At 34.9% G+C, this 16,324-nt stretch overlaps 1 protein-coding gene across 1 annotated transcript in view; it reads right to left on the bottom strand.

Annotated features, from left to right (window-relative positions):
• Window positions 1-6,650: 6,650 nt before the first annotated feature.
• Window positions 6,651-16,324, bottom strand: part of LOC118193725 (cytochrome P450 2F3-like) — a 66,341-nt gene continuing 56,667 nt past the window's right edge. Inside the window, exon 8 of the mRNA XM_085822857.1 lies at window positions 6,651-7,110. Coding sequence (XP_085678983.1) covers window positions 6,923-7,110 — 188 coding nt within the window. The 3' untranslated portion in view covers window positions 6,651-6,922. The remainder of the gene's footprint in view (window positions 7,111-16,324) is intronic.

Genomic DNA, 16,324 nt, shown 5'->3' on the forward strand with positions numbered 1-16,324 from the left:
TGTTAGTAGAATTATTATTGCATTATGCTATAAAGTAATAATGCTATAAGACTGAGGGGTTTTCTTCATGGAATAGTACTTTTGTAACCTATTATAGTATTAAAAAATCATTGTTTCTTTGCAAACTTAAAAAAAAAAAATTACTGTTCATAGCATTCTCATTTTTACATTGATTATTATTAGTTTTCTATTTAAAATGTGTCGAAACGCTGGTTTGACAAGGACTTCAACTGCAGGAGACCTACACTGATTATTTTTACTTTAGTACCTGCATTGTGAAAATATTACTATCTTTTAATTATTTTCACAGAATAAAATCTTTTGAGAAGGAAGAATATTTAAACTGAGCAAGCAGTTCTTATATATATATAAAATTAAAATAACAGCAATGTAATATTTAAAAAAAGGTATTAGTAATTGTGTGACAAAAATTGCAAAACGAATTAATCACACATACAGGATAGATTAGTTTAATTTTGGTTATATATTTTATATTGAAAAAATATTTTCTTTCATGTTAATTATAGAATAAATTATTTAAAATAAAGCATTTTGATGCGTGTGTGATAGTTGAATGCAGCAGCAATCGGCCATAGTGAATGAATTTTATTTCTTTTCCTGAAAGAAATAATTTTCATAGAAAAATAAAATAAAAAAAGGGAAGAAATATTAAGAAAGAAATAATTTCTTATTTAAAGAGATATTTTTCCAATAGTAACTGTAAAATAAATTGCGGGAAAACAGTTTTAATGTAAGCATGGGGAGGGGGAAACTTAGTTTGCTATTAGACTGTAATGCAAATTAATCATATTATAAATTTAAATGATTAAAATTGTTTATTTCTAAAAGGATTTGAAGTAAGCTTAATTCATCTACTCTTATCTATTTACCATTGCTTTCGTGGTATCCCATATCACTCTTTATTTCTTAGCTCTAAATTCCTGCGTTAGCTTTCCCCTTAAAAAACGGGATTTTCCTTCACATAAGACAGCAGCATATTCTGCTGCATGTTGGTCATAATACTGTTTTGTGCAATTTTTTTCGAATTACAAATACAGCGTGTGAGTTAGTGAAATAATGGGAGAATATTCCTAGAACTTCAGCCAGCGCGCACTATAAATTTCGTCACTCGTCCGTACTGCGATTGGTCTAAAGCTCCTTGAAGCCTTGTCCCCTTTCAGTAAAATGAAATGGACCCACCCGCCCACCAACTGAGGACCAGAGAATGGCTTTCTCCGATAAGTTGTGACGGCTGTTTATACCGGTTTTTTTTGAGTCAATATTGTTCGCTTAAGTTGTAGACAGATCCAGTGACCATAGAATAGGCCTCCTGAACACTACTTGAGTTGTGGCAACCATCTGATCTTTGTTGTAGTTTGTTGCGGTTTTATGGATTTTGAAAATAAATATGACGCTGTAGAATTTTATAGGTAAAGTTATTTTATTTTAATACTATTGAAGATAACTCCGAGGTAGCTTACTTTGTTGATTCTTGGGACTGTGGAGCCAAAAAGGGTGACTTGAGTTTTAATTTGGTCGAGTCTACGATACTTCTTGACAAGAAGAATTTTAGATTTTGTGGGCTGAATGCAGGTTTTCAACAACCACACCATCTTTCTATGGCTGGAATTTTCTCTTGCAGCCTGGCCACAGCATGGTCCGCTCGACGTTATTTGAAAACAATTGCCGTAGCTGTCTAGGAGAATGTTAGCGTCGTCTGGAAAGCTGGGGAAATCGTTAACGTAAAGTATGTAAAATAAAAGTCCAAGGATGCTATCTCGCGAAATACCAGCTAGGATATTCTTTACAGTAGAAATCATCTTTCCATGTTTGACAGTGAAAGTGCGCTTTTCGAGAAAAGAGTTTATCAGCAAAACCAGTTCACGAGAAAAGTCAAGTCTGAAAGTTTGTAGAGCTGACCTTGGTGCCAGACGCGGTCAAAAGCTTCTTCGTGCGGAGGACTTTCCAGGGGAAATTGAAATGAGTAGCGCAATCATGATGTTAGACATGGCAAAAGCTTTGGACCTTGTGTGGCATCAGGATTGTGACACTCATTTCAGTTTCCCTCTGAAAGTCCTCCACGAAGGCATATACAGACAGCCCTCGAGGCTTTGCTTTAATCACATAAACATGATCTTTCTGATATTACTGTTGGTAGAGACTTTACAAAATGGGGCGTGGCTTAAGAGCGTGAAACCTGTAAATGTTCTTCGAAAAATTTGTCCCAAAATAAGTGCTACATTTGTGGAAAGTAAAAACCAAGAATGAAAATACCAAGTTGTGATAATTTTAATCGCAAATAAAACATTTTTAATTGATGTATAATTTGACTTCTGTCAATCTGCTAAACTACATCGAAAGTTATTTATGACTCCACCTACTTGAAATATAGCAACTAATTTAGAACAGAGGGAGTACATCTTTCCCAGTATTTACTAAATTATTAAATTACGTTTATAATTGCAATAATATGTAGCTATTATATTTTGAGATTGTTTCTATTCTTTTTGCACTTGCTTGGTATATAATACGCGCACTGAAGCTGGGCCACTTTTGCAAACGCGATCGAAGTCACGTATGCAAGTTCCTGAAAGAAGACACCTGAAAGAAGTGATCATAACTTAGATAAGTAGTGATAGCAATTCGAAGAGATAGTATGTCATTGAAGAATTGCGAAGTAGAAGTGTCCAAAATAATAACGTCCGTGAAGTTGAAGGAATAGTCTAGTTGCAAAAGATGGTGTGAAAAGCAAACCGTCCGTTACCTGGCGTAAATTGCCGTAAGATTGAGTATTTAGTCCTAAGATTTTTACTCAGCAATTATTAACCTACGGGGTGCGTCCGGTACCTGGAAAGGTACTTCCATGAGATGTCCAGCTGTCATCTGTTATGGTGGTGGAATTCTTCCGTTAGAACTGACGCGTAGGTAAACGCGATGTTGTCTGGTTTAATTTTCTTACTAGTACTTTGCCAATGATTAACTGTTTCGGAGTATTAGCTATATTTCTAAGAACCAGGTACCTCCACATAAAAAAAAAAAAAAATACCTAAGTAGCGAGCAGAAATAGGATAATTGCATAAATAGTTAGTTTAATGCAAGTTAATTGCATAAATAGTTAGTTTAATGCAAGAGCCACATTAGCTCGAGCGAGTTTATGGTTAGGAAAAAGTCATTCCTTGATTTATCTTTGTAATTTATTTTTTCGGTTTTTATAATTTTTTGCATTCAAAAAAAATTTTTTTAAAGTTTTTTTTATTTTATTTTTTATTTTTTTATATTTTTATACTTTTAAAAAAACATGAAAGCAAAAAGCGGAAAGGATAGATTTTAAGATTAAGAAGTTCATTGGTATATAGCGGTAAATCAGAATGTAGTAAGAGAAAACGCAAGGAAATATTCAAGACAAAAATTAAATCTGCAAGCATGATATTTGGGGTAACCACCACTTTAAATAATGGAATTTGGAGAGATGTTTTATATACGGAATTCACCCTAACGTTACGTGACGCAAGCAAAGCGCCAACAGGTAGTAGCTATGTAGCTACGGTTCCTTCCAGAGGCTTGCTAAAGTAATGTCGACAGTGTTTGAGTGGGAGAGTGTTAAAATGTGCACCTCTTACATAGGTAGTGTCGTATAATTAAAGCAACTGAAACTTTTTCGTCTTTTTAATGAATGGAATTAATAATCAATAACGCTTCCTTGCTTAAGCTTGTTAAAAGTAAATTATTTTAATACTTGTTGAATGTTTTGTCTTTTAATGAACGAAATTAGTAATATACAAAGGTTCCTTCCTTCCTTAAGCTTCTCAAAAGTGAAGGCGGCCTTGATTTGAGTGTACCTATTACATAGGTAATGTCGTATAATTTAAGTGTAGCATTTTAATATTCGTTAGTTTTTTTACAACGAAGTAAAGAAAGTATTGTAATCGCGAAATTTTCGGGTATAATATTTCAATGTCCATTTTGACAGCTATCGAAAGCGATTTAACGATGTTTTTGCGTGACATCTGTACGTAAGGAATAAAGGACTCTTTTCCCCAAAAAGGATTGGAAAATGTATTTAAATTGGATTCAGAAGAAATTTTTAAGTGACGTCCGTACATACGCACGTATATATGTATCTCGCATAACTCAAAATTCAGAACGTTGAAATTTTGTATATGGGACTGCTATAACATATAGTTGTGCACCTCCCTTTTTGGCTGCAAGAAAAGTATATAAATATGTAGGTTATTCAGAACGTAACTTATGTTTTGGAATAAAAAAATATATTCCCTCCTTTTTTTTTTTAAGCCAAAATGGACAATTCGCCCAGAGAGCTATTAATTTTGTTTTGGCATTTTGCGTTGTCCACTATGAAAGGGCGTTACTAGCAAATATGAGAGCCCTGCATTTAAAGAAATTAAATAATATAGAATCTGCATGAATGTATGCATGTTTCTCGCATTATGCAAAAACAAACAGAGCTTAAATTGCGCCGGAGCCCGGTACTTCTTAATTTTGGGGATAAATCATAATTGTAGACGGAGCCCTAAATAAGAAGGCTCCGGCACTTCTTTTATGTAACTGAACAACAATTTCAGTAGAAATTTGGTCTCGAAAAAAAATTTTTTTTGCAATAAAATTATATTAAAAATCGCTTATTAATTTTTAGTTTATCTCTTAACATTTTATTTAATTACTTAAATCTTTAATTATTTAAATAAATGGTAATTAGTCTTTATTTAATTAAATAATAATCGATAAATATTAATTATTAATATTGATTAAATAATTAATAAATATTTTGAGGATAACTAAACTATTTAATTTTTAAATTATTAATGATTTTAATAGTAATTTTATTTATTTATTTGCTTTTGTTTCTCTTTGCTGACGGTCTCCCATAGGGCTCCGGTACTTCTGATTTTAGAAATTAAGTCTTGAAAACAACAGTACCTACAGACATCAAATTCTGAATAACGTAGTCTTACACTCGAATATAAGCATTTGAAAGCCCAAATTGGAATCTGAAAGTAGTTTTTATTATCTCTTTTACATTTTGTGAAACTTTTAACGAATTTTTGATTAACAAATACAACGATTTGAAAGCGAGCAACGGCAACACGGGAAAAAAAAAAATTATTTCCAGCGCGCGAGATTGTGTATCGGAAATTCTTAATAAATGCTCTTTTTAAATATTTTATGATAGTGCTATTGAACTAAATATTATAGTTTAAGTGCGAAGAATATGATATTTAATAAATAAAGGTAACACACAAAACGTTAAAAAAAGTCTCTTTGTGGGGTAATATAAAATCTGAAAGATTTTAGATTTTTATTTATTTACTATCGGAAGTACCCAATGCCAGTTAAGTTAGATTGAGTGTAATGTATCTAACAACACAGAGAAAAGGAAAATGTTTATTTTATAAGATAAAGTGAGAGGCCTTTGTTAAAATTTTCCAAGCTAACATTTGAATAACAGTATTCTCATCTGGAAAAAAGAAATAAGCATTATTGAAGCAAGTACCCAATGCCAGTTAAGTTAGATTGAGTGTAATGTATCTAACAACACAGAGAAAAGGAAAGTATTTATTTTATAAGATAAAGTGAGAGGCCTTTGTTAAAATTTTCCCAGCTAACATTTGAATAACAGTATTCTCATCTGGAAAAAAGAAATAAGCATTATTGAAGCAAGTACCCAATGCCAGTTAAGTTAGATTGAAAGTAATGTATCTAACAACAGAGAGAAAAGGAAAATGTTTATTTTATAAGATAAAGTGAGAGGCCTTTGTTAAAATTTTCTAAGCTAACATTTGAATAACAGTATTCACATCTGGAAAAAAAGAATTAAGAATTATTGAAGCAAGTATCCAATGCCAGTTAAGTTAGATTGAGAATGTATCTAACAACACAGAAAAAAGGAAAATGTTTTTTTTTTATAAGATAAAGTGAGAGGCCTTTGTTAAAATTTTCCAAGCTAACATTTGAATAACAGTATTCTCATCTAGAAAAAAGAAATAAGCATTATTGAAGCAAGTACCCAATGCCAGTTAATTTAGATTGAGTGTAATGTATCTAACAACACAGAGAAAAGGAAAGTATTTATTTTATAAGATAAAGTGAGAGGCCTTTGTTAAAATTTTCCCAGCTAACATTTGAATAACAGTATTCTCATCTGGAAAAAGAAATAAGCATTATTGAAGCAAGTACCCAATGCCAGTTAAGTTAGATTGAAAGTAATGTATCTAACAACACAAAGAAAAGGAAAATGTTTATTTTATAAGATAAAGTGAGAGGCCTTTGTTAAAATTTTCCAAGCTAACATTTGAATAACAGTATTCACATCTGGAAAAAAGAAATAAGAATTATTGAAGCAAGTACCCAATGCCAGTTAAGTTAGATTGAGAATGTATTGAACAACACAGAAAGAAGGAAAATGTTTATTTTATAAGATAAAGTGAGAGGCCTTTGTTAAAATTTTCGAAGCTAACATTTGAATAACAGTATTCACATCTGGAAAAAAGAACTAAGCATTATTGAAGCAACTGCAAGTAGCGAAAGAATATTCATAAATTAACAACTTCATAAATAATTTCCAAAAAATCACGTAAACTTTGCGTACAACGTGCAATATATTTTCATAACAACATGAAAATGGCTTCAAGAAAATTTTAATTTTATTTATTGTATGCTATAATTTTACAGAAATTCATAATAAAAATATTTCGTCGCATCTTTCGAGAATTTTTTAATTAAAACTTCATTTTCTTTATCCAAATGATTTCATGTTTGTTTTTCCCTCGGTTCTATTTTTCATGGAACTATAAATTTAAAAATCAGTTCTGCTGTGGATGCATTTTGAAACTTATTAAAATTATTTTTTGAAACTGGCTAGAATTTATTGTACATTTTGTGTTGCAATCTAAAGAATTAAAAGTTAACTCTGCGTGTTTCTTTCTCTGAAACTTAGGGATTGTGGCTTTAGATGTTCTACTAGTCCGTTGACAATTTCGAAGTGGGGTTCGACTCCTAGTGGAGTGGATATTTCGAATCGCTTAATTAATTCCGAGAAATAGGCCAGAATTTCCATCCAAGCTATCGTCTCACCCGGGCAGTTTCTCCTGCCTAAAAGAAAAGAAGTTTAAGATTAGTTAAATGAAAAAAAAAAAAGTTTTAAAGGAATCACTTTAATAAAGAAGAAAAATACTTGATACTTACGAAATATCCCGTCGACCATTTTTGCCTATTAAAGAAAAGACGCCAAACTGCGCGATGTTTCGCCAAAAATGGAAAAGTCTTCTTCACACACGTGGGTTTGGTATAACCTTAATTACAGGTGTTAGTTATTATTCTTGAGTAAAGACTCCTTTCCCCCCTCTATAACGCATTTAAAAACATTAAAATTTGGTAACTTCCCTACTACAGAAGAGGATGCTGTTGAATACACTGACTACCAATAAGTATTTGGACACCTATGCAAATGACGATATCTGCGGTCCTAAGGTACGCCATGGACTCCGCCGGTATATATCGTGTAGGAAACAGCATTGGCTTTAGTCGCATGCAAGATGCTTCGCAGTTCGGAGCTCTCTGATTTCGAGAAAGGTATAATTATCGGGTATCACAAATGTGGCCGATCCATAAGGGATATATCTAGCGATCTGAAGTACCCAAAATCGACAGTGGCCTATGTGATTAAGAAGTGGAAGGTGAGCGGTGATTGTCGGAATGTGCCCCGAGTCGGCAGACCAAGAAAACTGGGAGATAGAGACCGACGAGTGCTGTCCGGAGAAATTCGGAAGAACCGCACTCAACCGATGGCCCTCATCCGCGAGGAGTTTCAAGAGGCATCCGGGAGTATTGTTTCATTGAATACCATCCGTAATGAAGCACATTTGCTAGGTTTTCATGGTCGTGCTGCTGCCCATAAGCCTTTGATCACAAAGTCCAACCGCGCTGCTAGGTTAATGTGGTGAAAAGCACATCGAAATTGGACCGTAGATCAGTGGAAGCGGGTTCTTTGGAGTGACGAATCAAGGTTCACCCTTTACCGTTCGGATGGTAGGTTCTGGGTCTGGCGTCTACCTGGAGAACGTTTCCTGCCAGAATGCATTGTGCCAACAGTCAAGTTCGGCGGAGGTGGAATTATGGTCTGGGGGTGTTTCTCCTGGTATGGGCTGGGACCCTTGGTCCCCATTCCTGGTAAGCTCAACTCCGATGCCTTGGATTTTGGATGACAATGTGCTTCTTACGTTGTGGCAGTTTTACGGGTTGGACCCATGTTACTTTCAGGACGACAACGCCAGTTGTCATGTTTCGACGTTAACCAAGGCTTGGTATGGTGCCAATGGAGTTCATCGAATGGACTGGCCTATCGAGAACCTCTGGGACGGGTTGCATCGCCGAATTCAGGGGTGCACTACCCGTGCAAAATCGGTGAAGGAACTTCTATGTCTTCTCCAAGCCGAGTGGAAGAAAATACCACTAGTTGTCATACAAAGACTTGTGGAAAGTATGCCCCGGAGGGTCCATACTGTAATTACCTCTCGTGGAGGCTCTACCAACTATTGATTTTGAATAAAGTTAGTTTTTCTTTTCTATCACAGGTGTCCAAATACTTATTGGTAGTCAGTGTATTTCCAAACTTAGGCAATCTTACCGGCCTCAAAAAATTGCGTTAATGGCCACAAAATGGCGCTTTATTTAAAAACGGAGAAACAATGGCGTTGCAACGTTAAGGCTTGTGAGAAGCGAGTGTCAATTCGAAAGGGAACATGGTTCGAGGGTTCTGCTATTTCATTCCTAACTGCACTCTGATTCACTTATAGTTGGCGCAGAGAATTGACGACTATTGAATGGGGAAAAGAGAAAGACTGTTATAAATTGGAATAATTACCTGAAAGAAGTTCGCGCACAAAAAAATAAGAATAGGACTTTTTTTTTGTTTGTTTGTTTGGCGCGACTGGCGCCGTCTTTTGCGGCCGACGGGATTTTCCGTAAGTACCGAAAAGGGCTATTAGTAAAATAAATAAATAAATATGAACTCAAGGGAATTGGAAGAAAAACTGAAATTAAACTTTATTATGCTGAAAGAAGTTTTTTAAAAAATATTTTAAGGCCGAAAATGCAAAGAAAATTAAATAAAACTATATTAGCCGAAGGTAAGAAGACACATTATTTCGAATTTTAGTCAATTATAAAATCTTTATGGGTACTTCGATATTATCGCAACCACCTTGGCAGAAGTCGCCAAATTTTCAGAAGCTACCAAACTGTGGCAACCATGCGCATAACAGTTTTTCAGGTAACCATATCGATAACTGTAAGTTTGAATAAGCAACGTCGCCATTTTTGGACATGCTGTTTTTGGCTGTATTAGAAGCTTTAAAGACTTGTGATACTTTTTATCTTCGGTTGAATTTTGAAATACGCGATTGTGGGATTTGTGCCAGCAAACGAAGAAAGTTCTGTGAAAATTTTCCAGGAATATAATACTTAGCCACAAAGGAGGAACTTTTCATATTCCCATTTAATGATGATGTGTGTGTGTGATTATGGCAAAGCCTCGAGGGCTATCTGCCTAAGGGGAGGGAGGCCTTCGTGGAGGACTTTCTAAGGGAAACTGGCTCGTATACACGTTACACATGGGGAAAACCACGAAAACGCCCATACAGCCAGCCCGTTCGGGGGATTCGAACCTCGGACCGAACTACCAGTGTTCAGCGACTTTACCGCTCGGCCACTGGTGGGCCCCATTTGATGATGATGTATTTTGTAAAACAGTATTTTTGGAAGTGGTACGTGAAAAGGTTTAACGAACGCGTCTGCATTCGAAGCAGTAATTGGTGAATAGTCATCTGCCGTTGACTACAGCAGTCGAATTTTATATACTGCTGGGTTGCTTTGGTTTATGTGATTAGGGCAAATCCTCGAGGGCCTAAGGGAAGGGATGTCTTCGTGGAGGACTTTCTAAAAGATACTGGGTCGTATACACGGTACACATGGGTAAAAACCCGAAAGCACTAACGCAGGCAGCCCATTCGCAAGATTCGAACCTCGGACCGAACTACCAGTGTACAGCAACTTTACCGCTCTGCACCTGGTGGGTGTTATATACTGCTGGAGTAACGAATAAACGAGTGTTAAATTTTGCTTGGAAGAGTTAGAAATGGCCTTTAAGTCCGTGGTAGAGTGGAATAATTACATGCGAAAGGTACTACCTAAAAGTAGTTTTATAAATTGTTTTCCGAGATAGTATTGCAGTAAAATAAGAACCTAATAACATGTACGATATAAAATAAATAACTTTCTCGATATAAAATTAGCATTCTTTTTCTTCTTAAATATCACCGGATTTCGCCAAGATGGTTGCGATAATACCGAAGTACCTCTTTATGAAAGGATTTATAAGATTCTACACAGAATCGTATTCTTTATTTGAACCTGTCTTGAGTTAATAAAGCTATTTAATTTAATTGCTTGCCACAGATATTGCCTTAGGAATTTTTAGGTACTTTTTTGTTATAGCAACCGCCGAGATTAAATCGCCAATCAAGCCAGATATCTCGCCATACTTCGCCACGGCTGCGTGTTCTTATATTTCGTCACGTGATACTGTATTAGCACGGTGCTGCATTTTTGTCCTCGGCGTATGTTCTCCTATTATTAATTTTTGGTGAGGTTTTCGAATTCGTATTGTTTATTTAAAAATGTGTTCATCGCTCTTTGTGAATATGACGTTAACAGTCCTTTACCAAGTAATGAGGTGGATGCCATACCATTTTTTTTAAAGAAACTTTTATGTGGCAAACAAGGAGGTTAGAATACAGGGAGATGGCGTCTCTGCTTTTGCAGTAGGAAGAAAGTGAAGCCAGGGGAAAGAAAATAAGCCACGCCTTGTGAGGGCAAGAAAACGATTACCTTACTAAGCGAAGTGAGGTAAAACGCCAGCTGGTTTCAAGTTCTCAGTGTGTTTTCTGATTTTGTATGCTTAGATCTGAAAGGAATAAAAGGCACTGAATTGTTACAGCGAAATTATGTCTACATTTCCGACTTCATGTCCATGTAAAAGAATGTTTTAGAACGTGCATATACAAGTAGAATAATCGAAACTTGTGTTTCAATGGCCTTCAAGAAAGAGTTTGAGTATTTTCTTTGTGTAAAGTACACGAGGAAACACATATAGTTCTCAGACTTACCTTTTCATAATAATAATAAAAGCGATATTCGTAATTAACTTATATGTGATAGCAAAACGATAAGTAAACAAGGGGAGGGGAAGTGGCTAGCTCTCCATCTAGAAGAAAACAGTTTACTTTAATGTCTGATCATAATTACATTACAGTCTGACCTTTTATGTGTTTAATTACATTTTATTTTGTGCTCAAGTAGATATAAAATAACTGAATTTGATTTTTAGTCACATTTGTCGTGTGAGTTTTAAAATAACAACGTAAAGTTTACATATTTCTATCATTGTTTATTCAAATTAAGTTTTTTCGAAACATAAGGAATATTTATAACATGTAAAAGTTGAGAATTATATATACATAGAATAAGTAAATTATAATCAAATAATAGTTTGAGTACATAGTTAGTGTTCTGCGTTCACAATACTTTTAATGCTAGCATTCATTAATTACAGGATGCAATTGCATAATGCAGAAATTATTTCAATTACATAATGTAGAAATAAAATGAAATGGCGAGAAAAGTAAGGGAAAGAGGACGTGAAGAATCTGCTATCCTTTACGAGTACCAGGAACAAAATTGGGTGTGGTTAGAGCACGTCAATCTTTTTAAGCCACGACTACTAAGGGCATGCTTCCCCCCTTTTTTGGCTTCACTTGAACTGCGTGGAGGGCATCTCCATGAGTTCTAACCTCCTTGGTGGCAAACGAGTATGCGAAAAAGCCTACAATATGAAACGTTATGTTGAGCACGAAATCATTTGGAGGTACAATGTTAAAAATGGCAAAAAGAAGGGCCTTCGTGTTCGAAACTGGTTCAGCGAATCCAGAATATCGCTCGTTACTGCTATTAGATTTATTTATCGTTGGGCAGAGGCGTTTGTGTCCATGAGATGGTGCTTATTATGTCTGAAAGCGCTGCAGTTGACTGGAACAATTACAGGCCATAAAATAATAAGGATTCTTGAAAATATTCTTAGGAAACGATATGTGAGTATTATTGTTGCTATTATATATTTTGTTGTTTATTTTTACATTCGATTTCCTCGACCTTAGCGAAATTATACCTGAGATCTTCGCTCAAATCTAAAATTGCCAAATATGGTTGAGGGCAGCTATAACGAAGAAGTACCAATTTTTATAAACTTTCAGGGCTAGAACTAAAGTAGTCGACCTAAAGTTTGTCAGATTCAATTAAATTATTAATTTTTTAACCGAGTACAATATATCATTCCTCTCGTAGTTTGTGTTCGCTTTTATTAATGATTTTTCCCCCCTGAGAAAAAGGAGATAAGACCAGGTGCGCATGTTAACTTCATAGAATATTAGAAAAATTAGATTTTCGGTGGAAAAGTCGCAGTTTTTATTTTATATGACATAAGAATATTATTCAACAAAATTCGCAAGTAAACAGTTATCTCTTTACCACGCACTATTGCAGCTTTCGTGTGCACAGAGAAAAGACACTTTGGCCCACAAGCGGCCGAGCGGTAAAGTCGCTGAACACTGGTAGTTCGGTCCGAAGTTAGAATCCCGCGAACGGGCTGGCTGCATGGGTGTTTCGTGGTTTTCCCCATGTGTGAAGTGCCTCGAGGGCTATCTGCCTAAGGGGAGGGATGCCTTCGTGGAGGACTTTCAAAGGGAAATTGGCTCGTATACACTAACCTAACCTAACCTAAGTAACCTAAGAAAAGACACTTTCCACCTTGGATCGACCCTTCTGATTTTTATGTGTTTGAAAATATATCATCACAATATAAGCAATCAACATCTGATGTGTAACATGTGGAAGGGGGTAAGGTACCTACAACCTACAACCATCGTAAGTCGGGAGCCCACAGAATAATCGATGTCGAAAATCCATGGTGTCAAAAACTTTGCAAGTGGCAAATTTGACGATCCGTCTCTCTCCAGTTTCATGGGCTGCACACCTTTTGTACTGTGAGTGGGAAATCTTTTTGATGATCAGCCCTCCAGAGGTTTGGCCGTTGGGGCACGAGTGTACTGTTGACATATAACCTCCTTGCTGACATATAATCGCCATGCTGATCCTACGTTTCCTGCTGAGACAAAGAGCACCAAAAGTGTCAACTGCATCGTGCGGTCCTTAAGGGACACCGAAGCACATATTTAATCACTTAATCACATGGGAAACATAAGGTAAACCTCACTCAATCATTCCATTTACCTGGAACTCAATTCCAGACGAATTATCAATGTCTTATCCTCTCAGTATTCCTGGATTCATAAGCATCTGAATGTATTGCTATAACTTTTAGAAAATTAAATTCATTTATAGGAATTATTATTAGTTTTTGAGGGAAACGAACGTGCTCCTGAAGCTAACATTACCGTAAATTTTAATTAAAAAATATTATTAAATGGTCACTAATATTTCAAGAAATTTGTTTAAATGCCTGAATTAAATTAATTAATTTGGTAAATTTAAAAGGATGGTGTCTCCAGCTATTTTTTTATTACAACTTATCTGAAACATTACGATTCGTCGGAAGAGTAAATGATAAAACCAATTTCGAACAGAGAAAAATAGCGAAACAGCTGGGCAACTGAGTATGAAGGAAAGGTTTGTACTTAAAAGGAGATATTTTTATAATCCGCTTTAAGCAGATGAGCAGTTGGAAAACGGAGGATAAAGGGGAGGTTTGCACTTATAAGCAGAAGTTTTATAATCAACCGTATTATGCATTCAGTAGGATACTTTGTTAGTTAAGAATTAGTTGGGAAAGGCCGCAACCATCGATTAACCCATCATTACCGAGAACGTTGCCCAGGATACACCACAGGAGGAGATCGAATTCAACTCGCGAAATATAATAAGCTCCATATAATGAAGGTATAATTTTTTTCTTTTTCATCACCCGCCAACGCTTCCAACCAATTCCAATTGCTTTCGCTCGTACTTGGTTTCAACTACACAGAGTTATTACCAAAAGTTACATCAGACGACACACCTCTCATGAAAGGTGTCGCTATATACCCGACACCTCTCATCAGATACAACAATCTGCCTTCTGATTCGCCAGCTCCTGAGCCCATCTTTCTGCAGACTGAAACCCAGCCAAAGAAGCCAGCTCTTCTCTTACCACATTGATGATGGCGGCACGTGCAAGGACTTTGTATCGCTCTTCTCTTTTTGTTTTAGCCTCTTCTGATTTTTCCTGCTACAGGAACTATCTGATTTTCCTTCAAAGCTATGTTCCATCGGGATATCTCTCATGCTATTGGGAAGTACTGCCGCAGTGCAGTTGAAACCCAGTATATTACAACTAAGTATCTAAGTATCTGAAGCAGAACGCCATGGTCTTTATCTTTTAAATTAAGAAGCAATTAACAACCTCTGCTGCTTTAACCACCGCTTTTGAAAAAATGCCCTTAGACGTTGGTATATAAAATTGGAAAAAAATAAGCGTGTAACTTGAAAAAAATAGGCGTGTAACATAAGGCCATGGGAGAGGGATTCAAGGGTCTCCTACTTCTCTTCCCCTACTACCAACCTATCGAGAGCATGGGAAATAGAAGAATTCTTGTAAGAATACCCAAACGAGTTTTCTCCCTCGTCTGAGGCGTTGCTGGCTGTCACCTAGATCACATCCGGAGGAGTAGGGACGACTTGCAGAAATTTAACATCGGTTGCCTATTGCATGCAGCGTGTATAATTCTCAAGATAAAGCTGATTGTAGCACCTCATTTCACAAATTAAAATTTCTACATATTTTTATTTTTGAAATTGAGATTGATTTTTAAAAATTTAGCATATTTATCAAGCATAATTAACGTTCCAAATAATTATAAAGCTATTGCATGCTTTCAGGGCTGGATATTTTTCTAGCTTTTCCTACGCTGTAAGGAAATTTGTAACTACTTCTTTAAGAAAATAATATTTTAAATCTGAACTAATAGAAAATTTCAAACAAGCAATTTTCTCTTGCAATTTTTATGCTTTTTATTGGTCTAAATAAGTAAAAAATACTAAAATATTTAAAAACGATTTTTTGAAAGTTTTGTTTAAAATTCTAAATTGTGCTGCTTTTTTAAAATTATAGATGAGTATTATAGCACAATTTCTATAAAGGAATTTTATTTCAATTATATTTCATAATACATCATAGTGATAAACACTTTTGACGCCTTAAAAATTTTTACATTTAATTCTAATATTAAAATTGTATTTAACCGTAATAATTAATTTTGCTTGTATTTTATAGTGATTATTTTTTTAAATTTATTTTTAGTTCTGCATAAGATTTTTTTATTTAATGTTAATTTAATTTATTAGCCAAAGGGGCGGTAGCCTAGAAAGGCTGTTAGTTTCAAAGCGGCATTTCGCGCTGTTTTACTATAAATATCCGTGTCTCCTTGCAAATTGTTGTTACCAAATATTATCGCCCGGTATTATATGTAAAGGAATTAAATAATGAAGAAGCTGCATGAATACATGTATGTTTCTCGCACTGTGATAAAAACGACAGTATCTAGAGCCATCAAATTTTGGATAATGTAATCCTCCACCCGAACTAGGGCATCTGGACGGCCGAATTTTGAATTTGTTTTAATTTATTTCATATTTTGTAAAACTTTAACGAATTTTTGATTAACAAACTCAAAGAGTTCAGAGCGAGCACTGCATGGAAAATAACAGTTTTATCTCCAGTGCGGAAATTCTAAAGATATGCTGTTTTCAAATGTATGTGGTTTACGGGCGAAGAACATGATATTCAATAAATATAGGTAACATACAAAAGTTTAAAAAAAGGTTCCTTTTGGGCGTAATATAAAATCTGAGTGCTTCTAGATTTTATTTTATCTTTTTGTTTTTTCCTTCATTACGCTCAGAAAATTTTATGATCCGAATTTTATGAATTATTAAAATAACTAATCCATTTTAATGTTAATAATTTAATGATCATATAATCAAATAAATATGATCGTTTTGTAATGTTATTATAGTTTGGATAATCACTGCCTAAAAATGTTCATTAAATTAAAAAAAAAAAAAAAAATATCAGATCTTGTTTAATTTTACCTTATTTATTTCAAAGCATCGCGTACTATCAATCTTATTTATTTTTACGTTATTTTTACTCAAAATTAAGTTTATAAATTTTGTGCTTAGAGTTTTTATCGTTTTA

The sequence above is a fragment of the Stegodyphus dumicola genome, chromosome 8 (assembly GCF_044657685.1).
Source record: "Stegodyphus dumicola isolate Sdum_Otavi_A_Nest chromosome 8, ASM4465768v1".
Classification (NCBI taxonomy): Eukaryota; Metazoa; Arthropoda; class Arachnida; order Araneae; family Eresidae; genus Stegodyphus; species Stegodyphus dumicola.